Here is a 26,018-nt window from a genome sequence, read left to right on the forward strand (position 1 = left end):
ACTAGTGGTCCATGAACATGTTGGCAACCCATTCTGCAATTTTGGTTTGCAGTGCACAAAGGCAAAGCACACCCACAATGCACATCCGCACACTACTTTGTGTACTTCAATGGGCTTCGCCATAAAACCATAGAACCCTTTGTACAACTCGTAATAGTGACTGTTATGCACTATTTTTAAAAAATCCCTCTGCACATGCAGCAAAACATATGTCACTACCAGAATGCCCACCTGTACCCAAGGATTTTCACAGTCCTTCCAAACATCCAGGCGTGGCCTTAAAGGAATCAGGGGAATAGACCTAAAATCACCCTTTAAATTCCCACTAGGACTCCCATATCCACAGGAGATACATTCCAGGTTTTTGGTGTGGATGTGTGAAACCGTAAGTCAAACAAACATTATTGAACAAACAGCTTCTGGTGGAAGCATCCCATAGTGTCATGTGAGAGGGCCAAGCATCACTAGACTCTCCAGGGTGACTCTTTGTTCAACTTCAGGCAGAAACATACTATAAAATTGCCTGGAGGACCTGAGAAATGCCTATACAAGGGTCATACTGGAATCAAATTTCTTTGGAAGTTTTAAGACGCACTTATCTGGAGTCCACCCCCTTGAGAGGAACAGAGTAGTTCTGTCCATGAAGCAAGACTAGGCCCAAGCCAAGCGTATCCAGAACGAGTAGGGAAATGGATACGTGATGGCCGCTGGGCTGTGCAAATGTGGGCTCAGCGTCACTCCCTAACCCCACTTCCTGCCCCCTTCTTTGCCCCTCTTCCTCCAGGAAACAAGTCCAGGCAACCAAGGCAGAAGCCGAAAAGGACGGCGTGAAGGTCCCCACCACCTTGGCGGAGTACTGCATCAAAACTAAAGTGCCTTCCAATGACAACAGCTCGGATTTGCTTTACGACGACTTGTACGACGACGACATTGACGACGAAGATGAGGAGGAGGAGGAGGACGCCGATTGTTACGACGACGACGATTCCGGGAACGAGGAGTCCTGACCTGGCCCCTCCGCTCCCCGGCCCCGGCCCCCGTACTGTCCCGCCTGTTTTGCCAGAGGGGGCCGCGGCGGCCTCCGAGTGACCATTCAGCAAAAAATATATCTACACCACACATACACCTACACATGCATACATACACAACCAGGGTGGGGAAGAAGACACCGACCGAACCTGCGCCTCCCGCTTCCTTCCTCCTGTCGTACGGGCCTCGATCTCCCCCCACGCCCTGTTCTTTGGGCCTCCCCAAGAGGAAGCCCTCTTCTCCAGAATGTCTCAGAGTTCTTGCATCCTTGCCTCTCCCATCACTGTATTCTGAATTTCCCCCTCTTTTCTTTTTCTTCCCCTCCCCTTTTTTAAAACTAGCGGCGCTCTCCGCTCCCTCCCGCATCACTCTGCTCCCCTTCCGCCCGCCTTTCAGGGGCGTTCCGCAAGATGAGGAGAAATCGGTTTGGCTCTGTGTTTAGCTTCTTGAATTAAACACAGTTTTTCATCGAGATGTTTAATGTATTCAAACGCCGCCGGAGACTCTGGGGGACGCTCCCTGCCAGCTGGGCTCGACACGGGGGCGGCGGCAGCAGCACCGGCCAATGAGGCTGCCCCACTGACAGTGATTGCGTGCGCACTTGTTTTGCCTTGTGGTGGTGCTGGTGCTGGTGGTGGTTTTCCCCCTTCCCTTCCTCCCGCCTTTCTTCTTTCCTTCGTTTCTTTTTCCCCTTTTCTTCCCTTTTCTTTTTTCAGGCGTTGGGCAGAGCATGGGCTCCTGTGTTCTGAGCTTGGCAAGACCTTGTGGGACTGAAAGGCCCAGTATTGCATTTCAGTCCTGCTTGAGGGCCATGGGGTGGGTTATGGGGGAGGCGGAGGGCCCTTTTGGGAGCTGGAGGGGTGAACTGCAGCCGCCATAATCTACGGCAGTGTCTTTCCATCTCTGCTCTGACAGATGTTTTGACCATCGACTTCCAAAATCCCTCATCATCCGCCAATGCAGCTGAGGCTCCTGAGAGTTGAAAACCAAAACACCTGAAGGACTAGAGGTTGGGAATCTATAGGATAAGCAAGCGATTTCTGGGTGGGGAAGCAGGGGGTTGTCTTGTGATGATGAGCCTTCCCATAAATATTTCAAAACACTCATCATTCTGCCCCACTGAACCCTTTTGGTTGTCCTCTTTCTTCAACAGACTGTCTTTGGCCTCATAGAGTAGCAGCCTCTCAGTTCCAGCAAGTTTCCTGGAGGCTCTTTCGGGTGCGTTGGAATGAAGCATTGAGGACGATGCTTTGCCACAAGTAGCTCTATGGATGGCTGCTGTTTTCTGCACTTTGAATTTTGTGTGCCCTGGAGAGTGGATTCAGCCCCTCGTTCCTATGGCAGAAGGAGGCATTATTTGACCACTGTTTCGAGCAAGATTGAGATCTCTCTCTTAGTAAGAGGCTTCTTGCCAGCTGGGCTCTGGCATTTTGGCAGATGGGGGCAAAAATGGTCTCTTGGGTTGTGCCAGGAGTCCCAAAGTGTTTGAGCTCCCCAATTCCCACCCAAAGGCCTGTGTTTCCTTGGGAAATGGAATGCTACAGCTGCCTCTGCTCTGTGTTGTACATGGAGTTGACAGTGTGGCATGGCGGCATCCATGGCTAGGCTTTCAAAGAAGGAAAGGGCAGGGAGTAGAAGGAACTGTGGGGAGTCAAAGAACAGAGCCCTTGCCTTGGATAATTAGGTGCTTGTGGCCTTCAAAATGGTCCAGTAGGCTTCATTTCCACTTTCTTGAGCAGTAAATTCTTTGAAGCTCCATTTTTTCTTTCTAATGGAAATGGTGATGATGGGAGGAGATCAGGCAGAGCTGGGTCTGTAGAAGAATATAGTCCTGATGGCAGCCTTGTGCTCTTGCTTCCATTCTGGGTTGTGCCCTTCTGGCCCATTGCCATTTGTATCTGTTTGCTCTGGGAGCTGCCCACCTCAGCAAGTAAGTTAAACAATCAAACCTAGAGATGCTATGGGAGGCCACTTGTGCAGCACAAAACCCATAGGCAGTTCCACCATGTCTCCGGGCCACTTGCCGACTGGACGTCGCTCTACCTTTTTCCTTTGGTGCCAAGTGCAAGGATCTGGTCTCCACAGACTTGTGACGCAACCGTGGAGACCTCGTGTCTTCACCTTCCCACTTAAGGGTCCCCAAGAATGAGTGAAGAAGGTATACACACAAGGAAGAAAGGAAGTGGTGGCCAATTGGCTTAGTCAGTCAGTCTGTAGAGGCAAGGTCCTGCTTTCCAGCAAGCCCTGCATTGCATGTTCATTTCTGAGAAGAAGGGGCTGTGTCAGAGGCAGTGGTCATTTTGGAGAATTTTGGGGACCCCATGCAGTCAGTGGGTCACTCCTCGGATAGAGTGGGATCCGCCTGCCCTGAAAACGAGGGGCGAAAGGGATGCGGAGGGCGCTCTCGGGCCGGCCTGAAATGCGGATGCTGCATCTCTCGGCCCCTTTTCCCTTTGTACTTTGACCGTGTTCACTGTATACTCTCCAGTGACTTGTATTCTCCAGCTTGGTGGTGTGAGATGCATTATGATGATGATGATGATACCTCTGTCCTCCCTTGTGGTCACTCTTCTTTTGGGGGGGCGGGACGATGGGAGGGCCCGCACTCTCCGCTGAGCCAAGGCCGACTTGGACCCACCGACTTCAGTCCGGTCTCCTCTCCTCGAGATCCAACCCGGCGACCGAAATGCAACTATCAAGCTACTTAAGAGATTGAGGACAAATGTTTACTCTGCGAGCTCTTCTGCCGCCTGGTTCTCTCTCCTGTCCCACCCACCTCTGCGTTTACATTTCTGACCGAAGAAACAAACAAACAAAACCAGTTCAGATGCAGTTCTTAACATTTTGAAACCAACAGGGAGCACTAGAATTCTATTGCTGTTTTTTTTTTCTCTTTTCAGTGCTGAAATCTTGGATGTTTTTTCTCCCTTCTCTTTCTCTCTCTTTCTCTCCTCCTTTCCCCCAGTTGATGCAACTTACCAGACCAGGTTAAACTAATGCATTTTTTTTCTTTTGTGTTGTCTCCTTCTCCTTTGGTAATTTAGTTTTGGTTTTTTTTTTCTGCACATCTGTCTACTAATAAAATGTAGAATAAAGTACACCTCTATTCTTAGTTCCCTGTGCGAAGGGCACCTCGTGAGGTCTCAAAGGCTCCGATGCTGAGCGAGAGCAGCTCCTCATGCCCAACACGGGCTTTTCCTCACTTCTCTTCCTTCTGCCAGCATCATCAAACAAAAAGACTTATTAAAATAACCCAGAAATACCTGATGATAAGCTGTGTCCAATTTGAGAACCATCCTCCTTTGGTATAGAAAAAATGTTTCTCTTGTCCTTGGGTCTCTAATACTTCTATGGCCGTAATGTTTCCCAGGTGTTAGATCAGGCATGGGCAAACTTTGGCCCTCCAGATGTTTAGGACTTCAACTCCCACCATTCCCAATAGCCTCAGGCCCTTTCCTTTTCCCCCTCAGCCGCTTAAGCGGCTGAGGGGGAAAAGGAAGGGGCCTGAGGCTATTGGGAATGGTGGGAGTTGGAGTCCAAAGTTCAAATATAATAGCCTGACCAAGAAGCCATGAGATCATACCTCGCACACCTGGCCTTCCTTTTCCTCCTCAGCTTAAGCGCCTGAGGCTGTTAGGAATGGTGATAGTTGAAGTCCAAATCACCTGGAGGGACCAAGTTTGCCCATGCCTATTAGATAAAAGTCTTTCCAGATTATGAACGAGTTGTGTTTTCTATCCCCGAGGTCATGGATACATGTCTGACACATGCAAAAATGCCATGGTTGTTTTTCTCACGGCACCTTTCCCCAAACCTACTTCCATGCACATGTATTTGTTGCTGGTGTTGATACCCAAGGAGATTGGCAATTGTGGATTTTCAAGTAGTTTCACCTCGAATTTTGGGTATCTTTTTGAATAGAAGCCAGTGGGAATGTTGTGTCCAGTCCTGGGCCTCACAGTCCAAGGAGGAGACGATAAGGATGAAAAATGACCGGAGAAGAGCCACCAAAATGGTCAAAGGTCTAGAAAGTATGGACAGGATGGAGGGTGTCTGGAGAAGAGCCACCAAAATGGTCAAAGGTCTAGAAAGTATGGACAGGATGGAGGGTGTCTGGAGAAGAGCCACCAAAATGGTCAGAGATCTAGAAACTATGGACAGGATGGAGGGTGTCTGGAGAAGAGCCACCAAAATGGTCAGAGATCTAGAAACTATGGACAGGATGGAGGGTGTCTGGAGAAGAGCCACCAAAATGGTCAAAGGTCTAGAAACTATGGACAGGATGGAGGGTGTCTGGAGAAGAGCCACCAAAATGGTCAAAGGTCTAGAAACCGAATCCCTTTAAGAAGCTGCTTAGGAAGGTGGGGATGTTTTGCTTGGGAAAAAGAAAGTTGAGAGGGGAAAGAAGAGCCATGTTTAAATATTTGATTATTTGTTCCATTGAGTTGGGAGCATGCTTGTTTCCTGCTGCTCCAGGGACTAGGACAATGGATTCAAATTGCAAAAGAAGAGAATCCACCAAAGACCTGCATGAAATATGCACGCAACTAGGAAGTTGGGAGCTAGAACTAAAAGCTAGAAAAGGAAGCAGATTGATGGTGTCTTGGTCTCATAATGAACATAGGCCACCAAAGTCGTTCATTGAGCAGCTCTGGGTGGAAGCTATGTGCTAGAAAGACCTGGAGAGGAAAGTTCTTGACATGTTCCTTCAGTTGCAAGTCCACATGTTCAATTAATTCAGTTCATTGGCTGTGGAATTATAGAATGAAACTGAACTACCTTTTGGTTGGGAGACAGGAACTATAGTTGGTGTGTAAAAAGATTAAAAGCATCTATCAGAATATAGCGATGAAGAGAGCTTGGTTCCAGGGGTTGCAGCAAAACTAAGCAAGAAGAATGAACAGCTTGTAGTTGGAGAATGAGAGAATTCCTGAGTAGTTTCCTAACATAAAATATGTAATGCAATTCTCTGGAAAGACAAAAAGGATTGTGAATATTCCTGCACCGAGAAGGGACTTTTGAGGGCTGAAAGTAAGATGTAAGCAGTAGCTGAGCAGCATTTTCTGCGCTGAAGCATCACAAAAGTGAGCACCTGTGATTATGGAAACACCATTGCGGATCTCAATTTTCTATATTCAGAATAAATTATGCTGTTTTCCCAAAATGATGCCAAAGACAGCAAAGAGCTACGGTGGAATTTCATGAAATAAGTAAAGTTTTCAAAAGTATTTGGGTGAGAGTCATGGATAATCCAAAACTGGTCCCTCTTGAGCATTTGAAAGCATTTGTTTTTTCAAAAAGGAAAGATAGTCAGTATATTTTTGCTGTTTTGTCACAAGCCTTGTATTGATCAGGGTTGTCGGTAGAGTTTGATTTGGAAACAACAGGAATGAATGTGTTCATAACTCGTCAACGCTCATTTTGGTCCCTCAAATCTTAGACCGGTTTCTGGATATAGTTGAACTGCTTATGCCGAAAATGGCACCAGTTTTCCTCTATCACAGGCATGGGCAAACTTGGGCCCCCCAGGTATTTTGGATTTCAGCTGCCACAATTCCCAACAGCTGTTAGAAATTGTGGCAGTTGAAGTCCAAAACACCTGGAGCGCCCAAGTTTGCCCATGCCTGGTCTATCCAATGCAAAGCATCAGGATGAAGTCCTAGAGGAGGTGCTGGTTTCCCAAGTCCTCGTCCTCAAAAGATGAAAACCAGCCCTTTGCTACCCAGTTAAATTGGCAAAGATGGTTTACTTGTGGTAAAGGAATAGGTGGGCCTCCCTTTTTTTGTTTCATTCTTGTAGAATACACCTTTTTAGGCTTCTGTAAGGGAAGAACACAAAACCCAGGATGGATATGAATAGCAGGGGACTTCCCACCTTTGAATCTTGGTATGAACAGGTAAGAGGCTGTTAATGGGAAAGACAGCGTGTCTGTTCTGCCAATTGACTGCTGGGCTGGATCAGAAGAGTATTATAAATAAAAACCATATGGCAGGAACCTAAAGGTCACCCTGAGATTCTCATGAAGGTGGCTAGAAAGGAGGGCTCTTTCCTATATGTCACTTTTCAAAGCTCCCATGTTATTTCATCTAGAATTGTGCTAGGAATAGCAAGCTCAATTTGTTTGGTCAACGATTAAGAATTCTGGAAGCTGAAGTTCAAAATATCTGGAAGACCAGTATTTGGGAACCACATTATACTAAACGGCTGCTCATAAGGAGGTGTGAAGCCTGTGCAACCCTTACCATGGAATTGCTTGTATTCTTTCTCTTGGAACTTCCACATTCATCGGTGTTCGTCTATATTTGCAAGGTCTGTTGTAAGCAGTCCCTTCTCACCTGAAGTTCCTTCCAAGTGAAAAGGTTGGGCAAAGCTCTGTAACTACCTCACATACTCTTGTAAGTAGTTTTTTGGTGTGAAACTGAATGGAAACATGGAGCTAAATGGTTAAAAACATCAAGTTTTAAAATACAGCGTTCCCTCACTACTTTGCAGTTTACTTTTTGCGGATTCGCTGTTTTGCGATTTTTCAATAAACTCTAAAAGACTATTATAAATCATAAAAAATTTCAATTTACAGCCTAAGGAAGGGAGGAAGGAGAAGCCAAAGGGAGAGAAAAGAAGCCCAAGCAGCAACAGATGGCGATTTATCAACACACGATTGGTTGATAAAGACTTAAAATAGTGTATAACTACTAAAATAATGTATAAATATTAAAATATAGTGTCCCTACTTTGTGGATATTCACTTATTGCGGGTGGTCTTGGAACGTAACCCCCACAATAAGTGAGGGAACACTGTATTACAATACAATTACAATAGGTGGTTTGGCAAAAGGATCAAGGAGTACATGGCCAATAACCACAAAACAATGGGGAACACTTTTGCTATCTCCCATTGCAGTACAGGATTGTGTTCTGGAGAGAAAACACACCCCAAAACTGCCATTTCATTAACAATCAGTTTTCTCGGTAGAGGAACCCCGCATAGAGTTTGAGGTAGATTTGTTCATCTATCTTTGACAGGCCACGAACATTCCTCACTGGTGGAATTGGTGTGTGGTCACATCAGGGCTTTTCACCAAGTGAAGATGCCTTGTTATCATTGGGAAGATTCAGTTGTTTTATTACTTCGCCTTATCTCAGTCTGCAATTCTGTAGCAACAGCACAAAATGGCTTTTTGCCCTGACCTGGATGTGGAGGTCTCTCATCCCAAGATGGATATCAAGGCCTGCTATTCGATACCATCCCAGAAGAGATAGTGTCAATCTTTCCTCCCAGTAGGCATGGTTCACCTTTCAGTAAACTTTAGAAGTATCTGGGCCAGCTCTTCACAATGAAACAAGAAGGAAACTGGGAAGTCTCCACATCTTACGCAAAAGCATCTCGTATGGTGCTAACTTCCATTGGGTGTAGTTGGTGGTTTGAGCAGTGGACTCCGACAACAAAGACCAGGGTTTGAACCCCCATTTGGCCATGGAAACCCAATCCATTGCCTTGGATAAGTCATATTCTGAAAGGAGGAGAAAAGGAAACCTTTTGCCAAGGAAATCTTAGGATAGGTTTTTCATTAAATCAGAAACAACTTGAAAGCACACAACAGCAAGGCACCAAATCCAGTCTGATTTGAGAAGCTGAGCATGGCCAGCTCTGGTTCATACTCGAAAGAATCACCAGTGAATATCAGGCACTTTGGGTGACATTTCATAGGAAGGAACTGACAAAACCATTAAGGCTGTGAAAGAAATCATAAGGGGGTTGAAAGTCGTAAGAGATTAGTTAAATCCGTACTTTCAACCAGTGTTATGAAGACTGCGCAGTTTGTTTTTCCTGCAAGCTGTCTCCTCTCTTAGTAGGACAGATTTTTTTTAAATTTCCTTAACATCGGTGGATGAGTAGATCTTTCTGAAACTTGGGGAGAAGAATGCCTTGGCTATGTTGTATCATTGTAGAGAAATTTGAGGGAACTGCTCATGTAGTTTTTTTAAAAAAAAAGTACGTAAAAACTTCAAAAATATCCTGAAAATCAGCAGATGAACAAAATGTTCTCAAATTTGGGGGACTTAAGAGTGGTAAATGTGTTCTACAATTGTGGCAAGTTTCGTCCGGATAGCTCTAAAACCAAAGAGGAGCCCCATTAGTATCCCCATAGGTGCGAATGGCTTAATAACATAAGTTTTTTTAAAAAAATGTACGTAAAAACTTCAAAAATATCCTGAAAATCAGATGAACAAAATGTTCTCAAACTTGGGGGACTTAAGAGTGGTAAATGTGTTCTACAATTGTGGCAAGTTTCATCCCGATAGCCCTAAAACCAAGGAGCCCATTAGTATCCCCATTGGTGTGAATGGCCAAATAACATCTATTTTTTTAAAATGTACGTAAAAAACAAAAATATCCTGAAAATCAGCAGATGAACAAAATGTTCTCAAATTTGGGGGACATAAGGATGGTAAATGTGTGCTACAATAGTGACAAGTTTCATCTCGATAGCCTTAAACCAAGGAGGAGCCCCATTAGTATCCCCATTGGTGCGAATGACCGAATAATAACAAAATTTTAAAATTTAAAACTTCAGAATCAAAACAGAGGTTGTGCAGATTTTGTTAAGACAAACTAAGCAGGTTTTTTAGTTGTGCATACTCTAAAAATCCATTTCTGAGGTCTCCTTATCTATGCAATTCATGAGGTCTGCATATGTTGACAGGAGGCTTCAAGGCACATCTAGGTCATTGAGTCCTACCTTGGACTTGAAGTACAGATGGAAATAATAGCGGCGGAGGGAAGGCTTTTGGAAACGGAGACCGCCAACACCATTGATATGCGTGGGACTTTATTGGGGGTTTGGGCTGAGGAGAAAACCCCGAAAACATTCACGGTGGTGCAACAGCAGGAAGAAAGGCTCTTCCGTTCACACACACCTTTAGTGTCTTTTCTGAACCTCCACAAAATGAGGAGGAAGAGGAGGATATAGGGATGCGAGGGCAGAAAGAAACAACGGCCGAGGGAAAGCGAAGCTAACAAAATACGATTTTTGCATCGTCTTATTGGAAAATAATTGCAGAGTCCGACATTGGGGAAATGCTTAGCGGTTTTTTTGTCTATAAAATAAAAAAGTGTTATAAACTTACCCTAATTTTAAAAAAAGAACAAACCTGTGCAACTGCCCGTGAATATCAAATCCTTACTCCGGGGTCAGAGAGGGACGTCTGTCTGTGTGTATCAAATTAGAGCAGGCGTGGGCCAACTTTGGCCCTCCTCCAGGTGTTTTGGACTTCAACTCCCACCATTCCTAACAGCCTACCGGCTGTTAGGAATGGTGGGAGTTGAAGTCCAAAACACCTGGAGGAGGGCCAAAGTTGGCCCATGCCTGGGTTTGAGCTTCCAACAAGGAAGGAAATAAACAGTCTTCCAAAAAAAAAGAATTGCAGAAACCACTGTTAGGCTCTATTACATTTACAAATACATACATAAATATATTACATACAACAGCAAATCATAGAGGAAGCGGGCCAGGAGTCGCGCACACAGAGGAGGCTGGGCTCGGACCCCCGGGCTCCCCCCGGGCTGGGCTCGGACCCCTCTTCCCAGGGGACCCCCTTCTCCCGTCTCCTCTCCCCCCTCCCTCCCTCCTTCCTTCCTTCTTTTCTTCCCCTCCCTCCTTCCCTCTCCTTCCATGTCTGGAGTTAGTTTGTCCAGTAGGGAGACGTCCCGTAGGCGGTCTTGGTGGCCTGAGACTTCTGCTGCATGCCGCTCGCCTGGCCGCGCTGCCCAGATCCACCCTGGAAGGAGAGGACACAAGAGTGACCGTCACAGGTTAGAACAGGCATGGGCCAACTTCAGCCCTCCCTCCACTCCTACAATTCCTAATAGCTAGTTAGCAACATAAAAAGGAAATAATAATAATAATAACTCAGCCGCTATCAGGACCTCAAGATTGAACTTCAAAGACTCCGGCAGAAACCAGTGCAGGTGGTCCCGGTGGTGATGGGCACACTGGGTGCTGTGCCAAAAGATCTCAGCCGGCATTTGGAAACAATAGACATTGACAAAATTACGATCTGCTAACTGCAAAAGGCCACCCTGCTGGGATCTGCACGCATCATCCGAAAATACATCACACAGTCCTACACACTTGGGAAGTGTTCGACTTGTGATTTTGTGAAACGAAATCCAGCATGTCTATCTTGTTTGCTGTGTCATACAACATCGTTGTGTCAATAATAATAATAATAATAATTTTCTTTTTATACCCTGCCCCATCTCCCCGAAGGGACTCGGGGCAGCTTTCATGGGGCCGAGGATCGGGGATTCTGGGACCTGAAGTCCAAAATACCTGGAAGAGCAGAGTTTGGGAAACACTGTAACAGAATGGCTTTCAAGCAGCCCTCTCCAACCTGCAGTCTCCAGGCGTTTGGGCCTCAGGCTCCCAGAAGTCCCTATCGGCAGTTTGTCCAATGGCAGGGAATTCTGGGATCTGAAGTCCAAAACGCCTGGAGGACCAAAGGTTGGATACTACTAAAGTAACGGATTAAACCGCTGAAATGTAACAGTTCAAAACAGTGATTCCCAAATGTTAGTCCTGCAAGTGTTTTGGTCTTCAATAGGGCAAGGATCAGGGATTATGGGACCTGAAGTCCAATATATCTGGAAGAGCAGGAAAAGAATGGTTTTCAAGCAGACCTCTCCAACCTGCGGCCTCCAGGCGTTTGGGCCGCTGACTCCCAGAATTCTCTATCGCAAATGGCAGGGAATTCTGGGAGATAGGATGGATGTCATGATCTCCGATCTGTGACATATCCAGACACAGACCAAGCGCTGACAAAGAACAGATGCCAGCCATAAAACCTCGATTACCCTCTGGTATGTGTGAGCCCCTATATAAATGGGCTACAGAGAAGATTCTGGTATTCTGTACAATAAAAACCTGTTGGAATCTACCCAGCGTGTGTCTTGGTGCTTTCTTCTTGGGGAAGGCTTACCCACAGCACAACTGGAAAAAGAGAACCTAACAATGGGGGACACCTGGCGTGGAAACAATCCATGAGAAAGGGATCTAAGAGTCTTAAGTAGACCACAAGCTGGACATGTGGACAGTTTTAAAAGCCAATGTTCATTCTTGTTGTGCTACTATTCTACCTTGATATTACCACTAGTTTCCAGAGATATCCAGCAGCCCACCCTCTTCCATCAGGGCTCAAAGTATTCTGTAGTTCTGCTCAAAGTGGTAATCCAGCCTTTTGACAGTTTCAGGGAAGAAACAACTGTACCCTATGAGTAAAAATATGGTATCGGTCCCTGGCATATACAAGGGTTGAATGAAAAGTAATGCCTCCACCTTCGTTACTTGGGTTTGGATGAGAATATTTTAATACATCAAACACAGAAATAATCCTTAGCCTCTGCTCTTTAACTACCACTATTCACTTTTCCTCATCATCATCAGACAATTGGATACACTTCTGCCAACGATGAACACGTTTTCTGAAGCCGTCACGGAAGAAGTCAACACTCTGTTTCTGCAACCAGTGTCTCACAGTTCTCTCAATGTCTTCATCAGATGCATAATGATGTCCCTGCAGATCTTCTTTCATTATCAGGAATAGATGGATTATCTGATGAATCTCCTTTGGGGTGACACCTTCTGCTGTCAAGAATTCAATGACTGCGCTTTGCTTAAGTTGCATTGACCGACCGTCTGCGCAGGGTTCCATACTTTGCACTTTAACAACACAACCGTTCAATGCTAAGGCTTCCCGCCAAAGGGAATTGTAGATGAGAGTCTACTGAACAAGCCAGTACCAGTCGCATACCAGTACGACCATCTGTTGAGGAGTCATTCAACCCGCATAGAAAGGAAATACTTTCTCAATGCAGGAGAAAGGCAGTATTTCCCTTCTATATGCCAGGGACCAATACCATATTTCTACCCACAAGGTACAGTTGTTACTATTACATTTACAAATACATACATAAATTAAATATATTACATACTGCAACGCAAAAAGCACAGCTGTAGGGCAAAGGGGATCTTGTAGCACCTCAGAGACACGAGAAAATGAAATTGGGAGCAAAAGCTTTCATAGCCTCAGTTATATACATTCACAGCAACTACTTCCTCTAATGTATGAGGCATACAGGACCTTATACAAGTATTCACCCACAAAGTGATGAACTGATAGACCTAATTTTCCAATGAATCTTTAATCTGGGCACTTAAGTTCCCCAACTGGGAAGAGATGCCAAAAGCCATCCAGTCCAACCCCCTGGCATGCAGGAACATCCAGTCAAAGCAGTTCCAACACATGGAGATCCGCAATGGGATCTCCTTTCAAATAGTTACACGTGGCTCTCTCAGTCATCTCTTCTCAAAACTCTTTAAGCAGGCATGGGCCAACTTGGGCCCTCCAGGTGTTTTGGACTTCAACTCCCACCATTCCTAACAGCCGGTAGCCGGCCCTCCAGGTGTTTTGAAGTCCAAAACACCTGGAGGGCCCAAGTTGGCCCATGTCTATACTTTAAGCCATTCCTCGTAGAGTTTGGCTCCCAGACCTATAACCATTCAGCCCGCCCTTCTCTGCTTCATTCACTCCCCGCTTTGGAGGCTCACCTGCCCATCCTGCTGAAGGTGGTGGTGCAGCATCTGGGAGTGAGGCTGCTGGTGGGCCGGCAGGATGTGGAGAAAAGGGGCCGGGGCATATCCGGGGGCCGTGCCAGGGTTCAGGGGCCCCGTGGAGCCCAGGGCCGAGGGCAGGCTGAACGGAGGCGGAGTGCCGGCATGGAAGCCCTGCTTGTCAAAGGCCTGGACAAAGGAGGAGAAAAAGACCTGTGTCAACACAGAGAACCATCCCTGGACGCGTTTCACAAACAAAAATGTCATCCAGGTGGGTGAATAGAAGAAGAAAGTTGCAGAAAGTCATATTCCCGACTAGGGGATCTGGGCTGGAGATCCTTCAAGATAACTTCTGCATCAACAACATTTATCCCACTTTAACAACACCAATTTGCCTGAGCCTTTCAGCATATTGTCCTAAGCGTTTGTGGTTGCTACATGTTACGTCAAATGTTATGGTTTGACTTCCATTGTTGGGGCATGTTAATTTTTGAACTGTTTCAGATTTACAGATCTATTGGACATGGATAGAAGCATAAAGCATCAGCAGCAATGATGATACCAGCACTGGCATTCAATATCAGCTATTTAGTTCTGAATGCATAACTCAGAAACATCTCTGGCCCGAATCTCACAAATAGGAGCCTCCGGTGGCGTAATGGGTTAAAGCCTTGTAACTTGAAGGTCGGGTTGCTGACCTGAAGGTTGCCAGGTTCAATTCCCACCCGAGGAAAGTGCGGATGAGCTCTCTCTATCAGCTCCAGCTCCATGCGGGGACATGAGAGAAGCCTCCCACAAGGATGGTAAAAACATCAAAACATCCGGGCGTCCCCTGGGCAACGTCCTTGCAGACGGCCAATTCTCTCACACCAGAAGCAACTCAGGTTGCTCCTGACACGAAAAAAAAAAAATCTCACAAATCCCACCATCAAGCAAAGGAGGCCTGTGCAGCTGCCAACTGGGATGCAATTGCCTATTACTGGTGGAAAGGGATCCTTGTGTTTGTAGTGTATCTGTGTTGGATATGTGTTTGTAGTGTATGTGTCCTTTCGTAGTCATGGCACTGAGTGAACAAAAAGGAGATGTGTGTTGGTAGTAGATGTGAGGACCATATGGCAGGAACCATAAAGGTATTGTCAAGAAACAATAAATGTGTCAAAATGGGCTGGAAGCGGGCATTTGTAATAATGGCAAGAGTTCCAGGATCTTCTCTTCCTGAATTATAGATCCTTAACTCTTTATATCACAGATCCATAATTGCAATTCAGAATGCCAGATAAAAGGAACAGCAACAAAAGTCGTAATACTAACAGTAGCAGCAGTAACATATTCCCCCAAAAAGAAAAATGGGTTTTATATTAACCTTTGCTCCAAAAGAGCTTATTTTCAGGGAATGTCTTATTGTGTCTCTACTCTAATTGGTCATTTGGCAGTAAATCTTGAGTTCATTTGTTTACATCTGTAGTCCAAAGGCACCCTCTTGGGTATTTGAAAATACTTAATTATAATTTTTATTATTATTGATGTTAGGAATTAATGTCCATAATGTTATTTATTTATATTTAATGATATATTAATGTTACTATTTTATAATTCAATGCATCCGTCATGTGCTGCAATGAATGTACAACCAGAAAATGTGTCCGTCTATCAGATGATCTTAACTGGGGCTTATTTGGGGGATAAGGCTTATATGGGCCGGGCTGTGGCGCAGGCTGGTGAGCAGGCAGCTGCCAGCTGCAACAAATCACTCTGACCAAAAGGTCATGAGTTCGAGGCCAGCTCGGAGCCTACGTTTGTCTCTGTCTCTGTTCTATGTTAAGGCATTGATTGTTTGCCTTATATGTGTAATGTGATCCGCTCTGAGTCCCAGGGCGGAATATAAATACTGTAAATAAATAAATATATTACGAGCCTCCTGAGAAGTCATGCTAGGGCATGTTTTCCGGTTAGGTCTTATTTTTGAGGGGAAAGTAGAAGAAGAAGGAAACTGAATGGGGAACCTTCACTTTAAGGGCTGGGAGGATATCAAGGGCCTACAAAATGCCAGGGAAGTCAGACTGTCAACAACGAGACAGAAACCAGCAGAAGCATATGTAGAGAACTAAGGTCTCACCTGAGTCTTGTTGTAGACCGAGCCGCTAATATCAGGCACACCAGTGTTGCTTGAGGTCACAGAAACACCTGCAGGAAGAGAAGACAATGAAGCCAGAGATCCAGCTAAGAGGGCAGCCAAAAGTTAGAGCCACAAGGACAACAAACACCCTTATTCAGAGCTCTCTTCTTCCTACTGAATCCTCACTCATTCCTCAATTCATTTTCACTGGTAGGAGAAGCGTCTTTCTCTTGTATCGGCCAAACAGAAAATTCTGGATCAGAAGCAAGATCCTTTCCATCAATAAACAATGTGCTTGTGAGGATGGATTCACAGGCCATCTTGGGAAAGGACTAAGCTACCTACATTTCTACCTGAGCAAGCAAGTCATCATCTGGTGACATCATCTGATTTATTTTCCATCTTAGTGAAATAGAAATAAAAGCCTACTTGTTCTGATTACATTTGCTCTTGCGTGCCTTCGTTTCAGACTAATAGCAACCCTAAAGCAAGCCTCTTGTGTGGCTTTTTGGGTAGAGCTTAATTCAGAGGGATTTGCCTTTCCTTCCTCTGCGACCGAGAGAGTGTGACTTCTTCAAGGTCTCCAAAGTCATATCACAACCACTACTCTGGATATACTAAGGGTCGGAGACAAAAGGAAGAGCTAGCGATAATGTTCATTTCATTGGTTTGGATCCAAAGATAACTTTTAAAAGTTTGTGAAAAGAAGACCCCTTGTTTCTTACTCTCCTTTTCTTTGCAGCAATCTCTCCACCACAGAACCATGTTGGAGTAGGGTCCCGTGTGGGAGAAAGTTTCAAATACAAAGCATCACATCCAAACATTGGCTTCAAATCCAAGCTGTTACACACAAGCCTTGCAAAAACTGAAACTGCAGTGTTTCCTTCAGTGAATTGCATTGGAGGATCTGAGCAGGCATGGGCAAACTTCAGCCCTCCAGCCCTCCAGGACTGAAGTTTGCCCATGTCTGCTCCAATCCATGAGTAATCGAGTCAGTCAACACTAAATATGGAGGGATGACTGCACACAGTGAGCATGATCCAACTTGCCTTTTCCCGGTCCGCTGCCAGTCGACTTGTTTTGTGCTTGAGAGGCGCCCACATAGCCTCCCTTGGTGTAATCGCCAGCCGCCGTCCCCTGCGTCAGCTCTTCGTAGCCTGAGGAGGAGCAAGACAAAGGGCACACACTTATGGGTCAGGATCCTCCATCACCTACTTTAAGCATGGGCAAACTTCGGCCCTCCAGGTGTTTTGGACTTCAACTCCCACAATTCCTAACAGCTGGCAGGCTGTTAGGAATTGTGGGAGTTGAAGTCCAAAACATGTGGAGGAAGGCTGAAGTTGGCCCATGCCTGAGCTACTTGGTTGTCTTTGCAGAACTGTGTGATACCATAACTATGGAACATATCCTGTTCTAACCCACTCAATCCATCTTAAGATCCAGCAGTCAATCAAGCTTTCAATCAAGGCTTAAGGAGGAGAACACCCTTCTCCTTGTGCCCCAATCAGAAGCTCAACAGACCTCCTTCACCTGCTCTTAAGATGGACTGGAATAGCATTGACTTCGTAACTCCTTATAAATTCATAAATGCAGGACTGAATACCAGCCACACATCTTCACATATTTCAGTCTTCCATGAATGAACAGATTAGTTTTAATTTTTTTTTATTCCCTGCTGGATCAGTTTTTATGTACTTTTTTCAATGGCTGCTTTGCACTTCAGGCTTTTTCCTTCTTGCTGCACTTGGGAACTAAAAAGCAAGCCAATAAAGAACACATTCCACCATAATTGGGGCCATTGCTGATTCAGGGGACAATGGGAATGATCGACAGAGGATTTCTTCCCCCTGATCTCTATTGATGACTACTTCCTCTACAAGATGGATCCAAGAGGAGTCTAGTGTCAAGATCAAGAGAAGTAACAGCCTCCTTCTGTTCTGCTTTGGTGTAATAACCCTTTATCTGGTTCAATGTACCACAATTTAAGAAGGACATTGGCAAGCTAGAACATGTCCAGAAAGGGAGGCCAAAAGGGTCAAAGGTTTGGAAGCCAAGAATGCCTCTGAGGAGCGATCAATGGAGCTGGAGGTGCTTAGCTTATATTTGCAAGGGTGTTGTATTGAAGCAAGGACAAACTTGTTTTTTCTGCTGCGGAGATTAGGACACAACGGAGAAATGGGTTCAAACTGCAGGGAATTAGATTCCACCTAAACATTAGCAAGAACCTCCTGGCGGTAAGAGCTGTTTAGCACTGGGATACGCTGCTGCCTTGGAGTGTGGTGGAGTCTTCTTCTCTGGAGGACTTTAAGCAGAAGCCAGAAGGCCATCTGCTTGGAGGGCTTTAGTTGTGCCTCCCTGCTTGGCAGTAGAGGATTGGACTCGATGGCTCCCTAGAGGTCTCTTCCAACTGTTTGATTCCATGGTCCATTCTCCTGTCACCTCCACAGTCCTGCCTGTTTGAAGCAAATGTGATATTATGCAGGGCCCTTTCCTCTCTGGGTCATTGTTCTTTAACTGTGACCAAGACAAGTGTGTTAAATACACAAGCGAGTGAGCAAAGCCTACACAAATACTAGGGGCAGGGACTCTCCTAGGAGGAAGAGCAGTGCTTGTGATAGTCACCTGCCCCGTAGCTGTGCTGCCCGTAGCCGCTGGCCTGCTGGAAAGGTGTGGAGGCCGCGTTCAAGCCGACACTATGCTGCTTGGCCGATGCCGGAGGAACCTGGAAGAAAGCAGAGAGAAGGAGGCCGAACGGTCAAGCCAGAAAGGTCACTGGAAGAGGGGTGCAAAAGCAGCCGGTAGGCTGATAGGAATTGTGGGAGTTGAAGTCCAAAACACCTGGAGGGGCCAAGTAATTTTTCAATATGTCACTTATATCACCAAACCAATTCCCCCTAAAAACAGTAATCATAACGTTGTCAAAGGCCAGAATCACTGGGTTGCTGTGAGATTTCCGGGCTGTTTGGACATGTTCCAGAAGCATTCTCTCCTGACGTTACAAGGGCAAGAGCAAGCCATGAGAGTAAAGACAAAGATCCACCCAGAGGAAAAGTGTTCTTACCAGACATCAAGGGAAACACTGACTGCAGAGGGAAGCTGATGAAGATGATAATAATAAAAACAACAACGACTTTATTTGTATTCCGCCCTATCTCCGCAAGGGAGAAACACAACCCAAAGAAACACAACCTACAAACTATCTACATACCCACTAAGAATATCCAACAAATGCTATGTTCAGCAAAAGACAAGAGGAATCCTCTCACCTCTGCAGGAGTCTACCGTACACCATGCAGCTGTGGACAAGTCTGCATAGGGACCACCAAACGCAGAAACATTGCCCTGGCACAAGCACTTGATGAACCAACCTGGACACAGAATATTATTTGAGAAGACAGAAATGCTGGACCACTCTCACAACCACCATGTCAGACTACACAGAGAAGCCATTTAAATCCACAAGCACGTGGACAATTTCAACAGAAAGGAGGAAACTAAGAAAACGAACAAAATCTTGCTACCAGTATTAAAAAAAACTCTAAAATCAGGACAGTAAATAAAGAACAACACTCTGAAAACAGGGGAATTCCAGACATGAAACAATAGGGCCAGCTAACACCTCCCAACAAATGATTTCCTCCAGCAAGGAAACAGCCATGCCTTGAAGCTGCAAGGCTTTTCAATGCTAATCAAAATGATTAATTGCACCATTCACACTTGCCTCAAACAGACAAGAGTTTTTTTTTTCTCCCACCCTAAACAGTCCAGATATATAAACCCCACATGCCTAGTTTCCGACAGAACTCACAATCTCTGAGGATGCCTGCCATAGATGTGGGCGAAACATCAGGAGAGATTTCTTCTGGAACATGGCCATACAGCCCGGAAAACTCATAGCAACTCAAAATCATAGCAATCTATTTAAAGTAAAAGTTTAAAGATTTCCCTCCTCACATCATAAAGACTTATGGTGAAATTAGTTATATTGGGATCCTGCTAACTTCTTATTTTCTATAACTTCCTTATTCTATAAGGAAAAGAATCCAATGAGATTCCTAAAAGGTAAACTGCTAGAAACTTGGTGCTAGAATCTCTCACAGTCAGTTTTAGTGAACTGATTCACTTAATTATCCAGTTAACACTTTTGATATAAACAAGGTGCCTACAACTGGGCTTTTCAATTTATCTAAATCCTATAGAAATGTAAATTCTAGACACCTCCAGAAAATATATGAGCCATCCCGTGAGAGTAACTATGAGTTGTTGGGGCCAATTAAGTCACAGGCATAAAATTTATGGTGAAGAGCAGCTGTGGAAGACGAATCCTCCCTTTTCTCTGGCATGCAACCTTTTGCCAATGGCAGCTCCAGGGTGAACAAAAGGTGAAAAGCGATGGGAATCAAGGAGATGTTCTTCTCAGAGGAAGAGACACATACTGGGCAGTGTGTCCCAAACAAAAACACACACACCAATTAACAGCTAGGAGTGGCTCTGGTGATTATTTGAAGGCTGAAAAATAAAAGTTATGATAATGATTTAGTCAGTGTTACAAATTCCATCCTAAATTACAATTCAAATCCTTGTCCCTGAGCAACAACACAACTCTCACATTGTTGAAGCACAGAGTCATGAATCCCACTTAAAAGATTATCTTGAAATTTCTACTATTGGAATATCTGGGACAAGTCAGGTCCCTGAACAAAATGATAGCAGAGTTTCTCAAGCAGGAATCTTGGCTTCTGAACCGTGAGTTTGGGATTTGCATCCTAATTCTGCTATATTTTGATCTTTGTATACCATGTGCTTTTGTGTATGCACTTTATAATGTGTTTTGATAGAAGTATTTTGTTGTATGTATTTTTTGTTTAAGTGTTTTAACTGTGTTGTTCTCTGCCTCGAGCCATTAGAGGTGGGTAACAAATAAAAATCATCATCATCATCATCATCATCATCATCATCATCTAGGTTTCTTCAAAGGGTTGCTAGGGTTTCCATGAGCAATCAAGACTGAAAACAATAGGTTTCATTGTAGGGACAAACTTCACTTGGTTTTTGACCTCTTAACTTCAGAAAACGCTATCACAGGCTCTCCTTAGGATCACCATAAGTCAGAAGCAACCTGAAGGCACTTAACACCATATATTATGATATTGATGTTTATTTATATCTTGCTTTGTCTCTCCATACGGAGACTCAAAGTGGCTCACAATATACATGGGCCAAGATATAGCATAAAGGTTCTGCACACAGAACTGTGCTACAGCTTTCCTCTCATCTGTTTTTCAGTTTTTGACAATGCCTTCGTTCCTAACTCGTCAAAAAAAGCAAGGAAGCCTATCTCTCTTCGTATTGACCCCAAACAGGTCCTGGAGTTGGGCCAGGCTTTAGCACAGCAGGTTAAGTCACCAGCTGCAGGAAATCATGTCAGTCAAAAGGTTGACAGTTTGAAGCCCAGGTCAGGGTGAGCTCCTGGCCTTAAAAATAATAATAATAACAACAACAACAACAACAACAACTTTATTTTTCTATCCCACCAACCATATCCCCGAAGGGACTCGGGGCAGCTAACATGGGGCCAAGCCCAAAGCAGAAACAAAGCATAGCAAGTAAACAAGCATCAGTAGCTAAAAACGGTGTCAACACAACAATTAAAATAAAATAAACAAATAACAAATTAAAAGAGTAGCCCAACTTCTGCATATCTAGCGGTTCAAAAGCTAAATATGAGTAGATAAATAGGTACCGCTTAAAAGCGGGGAGGTATTTTAAAGCACCCACAAGGAAATGACAGAGAAATGCCAGCAATTCAATCAAGGAGGAAAGTTTATGAACGAAGCGCTCTGGCATGGAGATGGAGCAACAGCATGCACACACACAGACCATGGTACAAGCCTCCAAGATGCCGAAGATGGGAAACCTCTATATATGTACAATTATCTGTCTTGTCAGTGTATAAATGGAACTGAATGTTTGCCGCATATGTACGTTCTGTGATCCACCCTGAGTTCCCTTCAGGGTGAGAAGGGAGGAATATAACTACTGCAAATAAACAAATAAATAAATGTTTGTGCAGGAATGAGTTCCATGGGACCTGGAAATTATTTCAAGTGTTCAACCAGAGAGAAAAAAAGATTGAGAAAGGCTGGTTTAGATGACGGAAACTTCCCAAACTACTAATACTAATACTATACTTCCCTAACCATTGACTCTTGCCGCCATGAGGATATAGGTTTGTCCACTTGAGACCACTGCCATCCCAAGATGAAAACATGCACATAGAGAGATAATTCCCATAGAAAAGAAGCTTGGAGAAGGCCGCTCTGGAGGAGAGTCCTGCACAACCCCTGGTTTGACTTACAAACATGGTGGGCCCATATTGGAATGCGCTGGGGACCCCTGGCACACCAGCGTAGTAGGGCAACCCGGTGTAACTGTATCCGGGCGGCAGCGTGGGGTTGAGGAAGGGCTGCTGGGCCGAGTGGTGGCTCTGCGCCTGGTTCTGCTGGGCCTGCTGCTGGGCCAACGTGGTGGCCGGCGCCGGTGAGGCCGAGTCTCCACGGCCAAACTTTGTTACATCACCTGCAATGGGGCGGGAGAGAAGAAGAAAAAGAAAGGGTTTCTTACAGCCATTATAGGAGTCCCCTATGAGCCCTAAGTGCGAGAAATGCCAATAGGCACAGGCATAGGTTAACTTCGGCCCTACAGGTGTTTTGGACTCCAACTCCCACAATTCCTAACAGCCTACCGGCTGTTAGGAATTGTGGGAGTTGGAGTCCAAATCACCTGGAGGGTTGAAGTTTGCCTATACTTGCAATAGGACCTTCTCCATACATGCCCAAGCAACCTTAATTGAATATTTATTCAACAGGTCTGCAGCACTGCAGATACGACAGGCCACTAACACCTCAAAGCCTGGGCCAGTGAAACCCATTCCTAACCTCCAAGTCACAAGGGTAAGCTAAACATGAACTTTTCTCTTTTTTGCACTGGCAGCAATGGAAATGAGGGCCAAGTTTGTGGCTGATGCTGCAGTTGATTGCTTTGGGGATGCTCTTAGCTAATTAAATTTTATCTAATCTAAAAAAAATTTATTGTTGTTAATAATAATTTTATTTTTATACTCCGCCACTATCCCCCAAATGAGACTCGGGACAGCTTACATATGGGACAAAATGCCCATAGACACAAATACAAACAATCCATCAAAGCAAAAAGTATGGGTTAAAATAAAAACATCATTTTGAGTCACCACAGGGAGAAGGATGGAATATAAATAAAGTGTTGTTGTTGTTATTTTAATGAAATACGTTATATTTTAATGATAGTGAATTTTAATATCTGCATGCCAATTGTTTTATGCAATATTTTTATATCGATGTACATAAGTCAATGTATATATGTATATTTGCCTGTATGTACCACAAAGGCTGTAGCTACATGAAGTGGCCCTCTGTGACATCACTAGATTGGCTGTGGACAGGGGAAGGATTGGCTGTTGCTATTATTATAATATTTATTTATCCCCCGCTTGATCTCTCCCGCAGGAGACTCAAAGCGGCTTAACATAAAAGCATCAGCATACAATTTAAAATATACAAATATGCAAACATTGTAACGGAATTAAATATAAACAGTATTTTTAAAAATCCCAGTTAAAAACCATTAATAATGTTCAAAGTTAACAACCACTGCACCACAGGTGAAGTGGCCCCTCTGTGAGTCACTAGATTGGCTGCAGATAGGTGAAGTGGCCCCTCTATGAAAGCAGAAAGAGAGAAAATAAAGACTGAGAAAAAGTAGGAAAAGAAGGGGGGGGAATAAGGAAGGAAACAGGAATAAAGAAAACAGAAAGAAGAAAAGGAAAGGAAAAAGGAAAAAAGTAGGCAGGCAGCAACCCCAACAACACCCAGGAACATCAGGTAGATATGCTAGTTATTTTAAATTGTTGCAATTTTATATTGTATTTAATCATTGGTATGCAAATAACATTAATAAACAATACCGAGGTTTGGGCGATTCCACACTCACCTGAGTAAGGATTGTTAGCAAGGCTTCCCTCTCGACCCGTCAAGGTTGCAGGAGCAGGGAATGTGATTCCATAGTAATCCTGAAGAAAAGAAAACATCAGAGGTTATTTATTTTTAATATTTTTGTTCCCAATGAGGCCCATCAGTATCCTTCCATGCAACCTTGTGCTTGGAAAAGGAAGAGGAGCACATGAATATAATTACATTTTTATTCTTCTTTGCTGGAATAATCAGTTCACTCGATAGACCTGCCTGGTCTATCACAATCAATGTTTGAAGACAGTTACAAACAACGTTTCCATTACAACTTGCAAGTCTTAGATAAAATGATTAAGGGAGAAGTCTAACACGCTCATCTGACAAATGCATCCCACTTACTTAAGACATTAACTTGCAACCAAACCACGGCTAAAGAAGAATGTAATAAAATTAGAAATATTAGAAATTATAACCATTAGAATTCATAATTTTATAAACGCCCCTGTGGTTTTAAAAAAGTTATTAAAAAATCTGAAATGTGGTTTGGTTTGTCATAACAATAACCACAGTTTCCTCCTAAAACCACAGCAATGTAATGAGATATGGGAAACAGCCCAGAAACTGACTGAAGTTTGTCTGCAAAAAAGGAAAAAGAAAAAAGAGAGAGCTGGATAAAAATGCCACAAATTGGCATTAATTTTATTTTTATGTTAGAAATTTACCTGTAACTTGAAAGGTTCTTATTCTTTAGGAGATTAGAAATAGGTTTCGTTAGCATCTTTTGTGCTTTTGAATGCTTTGTATATTCTATAATTCTTTGTTATGGCCTTAGCCTTGCACAACAAACATACTGATTGCTGAATTTGAAATCATTATATGAGCACAAATCAATCTATATACCAGTGGTTCCCAACCTTATTTTGACCAGGCACCTCTCTCCAACATTAGTACCAAAAGGGTTATGAATCAGTTTTTGGTCAACTTTAGATTCGGTTTGGTTATTTGAGGTGCTGATCCAGAAAATTGCATTGGATAGACCATGTCAGCTCTAGTTTCTGATACAGAATATATGCCAACTAGTAGTCGCTATCTGCTCGCCCATAGAAAACCAAATAACCACAGGCCTAAAAACGAAGACACCAAGGTGCCCACACTTCAAGGCGCCACATGAAACGGCTCCGCTCAGGGAGAGGGAGGAGGAGGAGAAGCAGCAGTCAGGAGGATTATTGTTGTGTCTTTTATGGATAGCCAGCTTCTCCCGCCAACATCCCCGTTGTCTTGTCACTATAAGAGGGTTTCGCGAGACTAGTCGCTTTCATTGCAATAGTGTAGTAACGGTGAGGCCGCGGGCCATATTTGGTTCTTGGGGACCACTGGTGGTCCACAGATCACAGGTTGGAAACCACTGCTCTAAATGACTTGAGATATAGCTTTAGTTACCATCTTTTGTACTTTTGAATATTTGGTGTATTCTATAGTTCTTTGTTGTGGCCTTCGCCTAGCACAACAAACATATTGATTGCTGAATTTGAGCAAAAATCAATCTATGTACAGATGATGTCCACTAAACTGGAAAAATATACAACTCTTTCTGAAAATATAAAAAATGCTCACGGGTTTGGAAATTTAAGAAAAATATTGAGATAGTAAGGCAGAATAAAGAATTTTCCTTGGACAAGTATTTAGCAGATGACAATATTTTCTTTGTTTATCTTTAAGGTGGAAAGTCCATTTTAGTTTTTTAATTTTTTTATTTTATGATGATGATATTTATTTATATCCCGCTTTATCTCTCCCAAAGGAGACTCAAAGCGGGTCAAAGTTTTTTCGGGGGAAGGTAGAGAAATTACCTTCCCCATTTTGGCCCATTTCGGCACATGTTGCACTTTGCCTGGGTTCTATGAATTAGTCTCCAGTGTTAATATTGTATGTTTTATGTTGATTTTAACGATTGTTTTTACTGTATTTGATGTTTTTATTGGATAACTATTTTATTGCTGTGTTTTGATATTTGATTGTTTTATCGGGCAAGGCCCCATGTAAGCCGCCCCGAGTCCCTTCGGGGAGATGGGGCGGGGTATAAAAATAAAGTTGTTGTTGTTGTTGTTGTTGTTGTTGTTATTATTATTATAAATCCGTTATAATGGAGTGTATATGCATTGGAAAATTATGGGCTTTACTAACTGTATAACGATACTTATAATGCTGGAAAAATAAATAATGAATATATAGTCTTCTTGATAAATAAATGTATTG

The 26,018-nt window shown here is 43.9% G+C and overlaps 2 protein-coding genes across 5 annotated transcripts in view; one reads left to right on the forward strand and one right to left on the reverse strand.

The window, feature by feature from the left end:
- Nucleotides 1–4,127, forward strand: part of ube2r2 (ubiquitin conjugating enzyme E2 R2) — a 79,541-nt gene extending 75,414 nt beyond the window's left edge. The window contains exon 5 of the mRNA XM_003226367.4: nt 785–4,127. Within this exon, the coding sequence (XP_003226415.1) occupies nt 785–1,007 (223 nt within the window). The 3' untranslated portion in view covers nt 1,008–4,127. The remainder of the gene's footprint in view (nt 1–784) is intronic.
- A 6,541-nt stretch (nt 4,128–10,668) lies between these two features.
- The window catches only part of ubap2 (ubiquitin associated protein 2), a 99,329-nt gene continuing 83,979 nt past the window's right edge, over nt 10,669–26,018 (reverse strand). For all 4 annotated transcript variants that reach the window (XM_062972617.1, XM_062972620.1, XM_062972619.1 and 1 more), the window contains exons 22-28: nt 23,785–23,863; nt 22,115–22,335; nt 18,379–18,478; nt 16,806–16,913; nt 15,757–15,824; nt 13,638–13,829; nt 10,669–10,809 (exon numbers count right to left, since the gene is read on the reverse strand). In XM_062972617.1, coding sequence (XP_062828687.1) covers nt 10,714–10,809; nt 13,638–13,829; nt 15,757–15,824; nt 16,806–16,913; nt 18,379–18,478; nt 22,115–22,335; nt 23,785–23,863 — 864 coding nt within the window. In that variant the 3' untranslated portion in view covers nt 10,669–10,713. The remainder of the gene's footprint in view (nt 10,810–13,637; nt 13,830–15,756; nt 15,825–16,805; nt 16,914–18,378; nt 18,479–22,114; nt 22,336–23,784; nt 23,864–26,018) is intronic.

Source organism: Anolis carolinensis, chromosome 2 (genome assembly GCF_035594765.1).
Source record: "Anolis carolinensis isolate JA03-04 chromosome 2, rAnoCar3.1.pri, whole genome shotgun sequence".
Taxonomy (NCBI): Eukaryota; Metazoa; Chordata; class Lepidosauria; order Squamata; family Dactyloidae; genus Anolis; species Anolis carolinensis.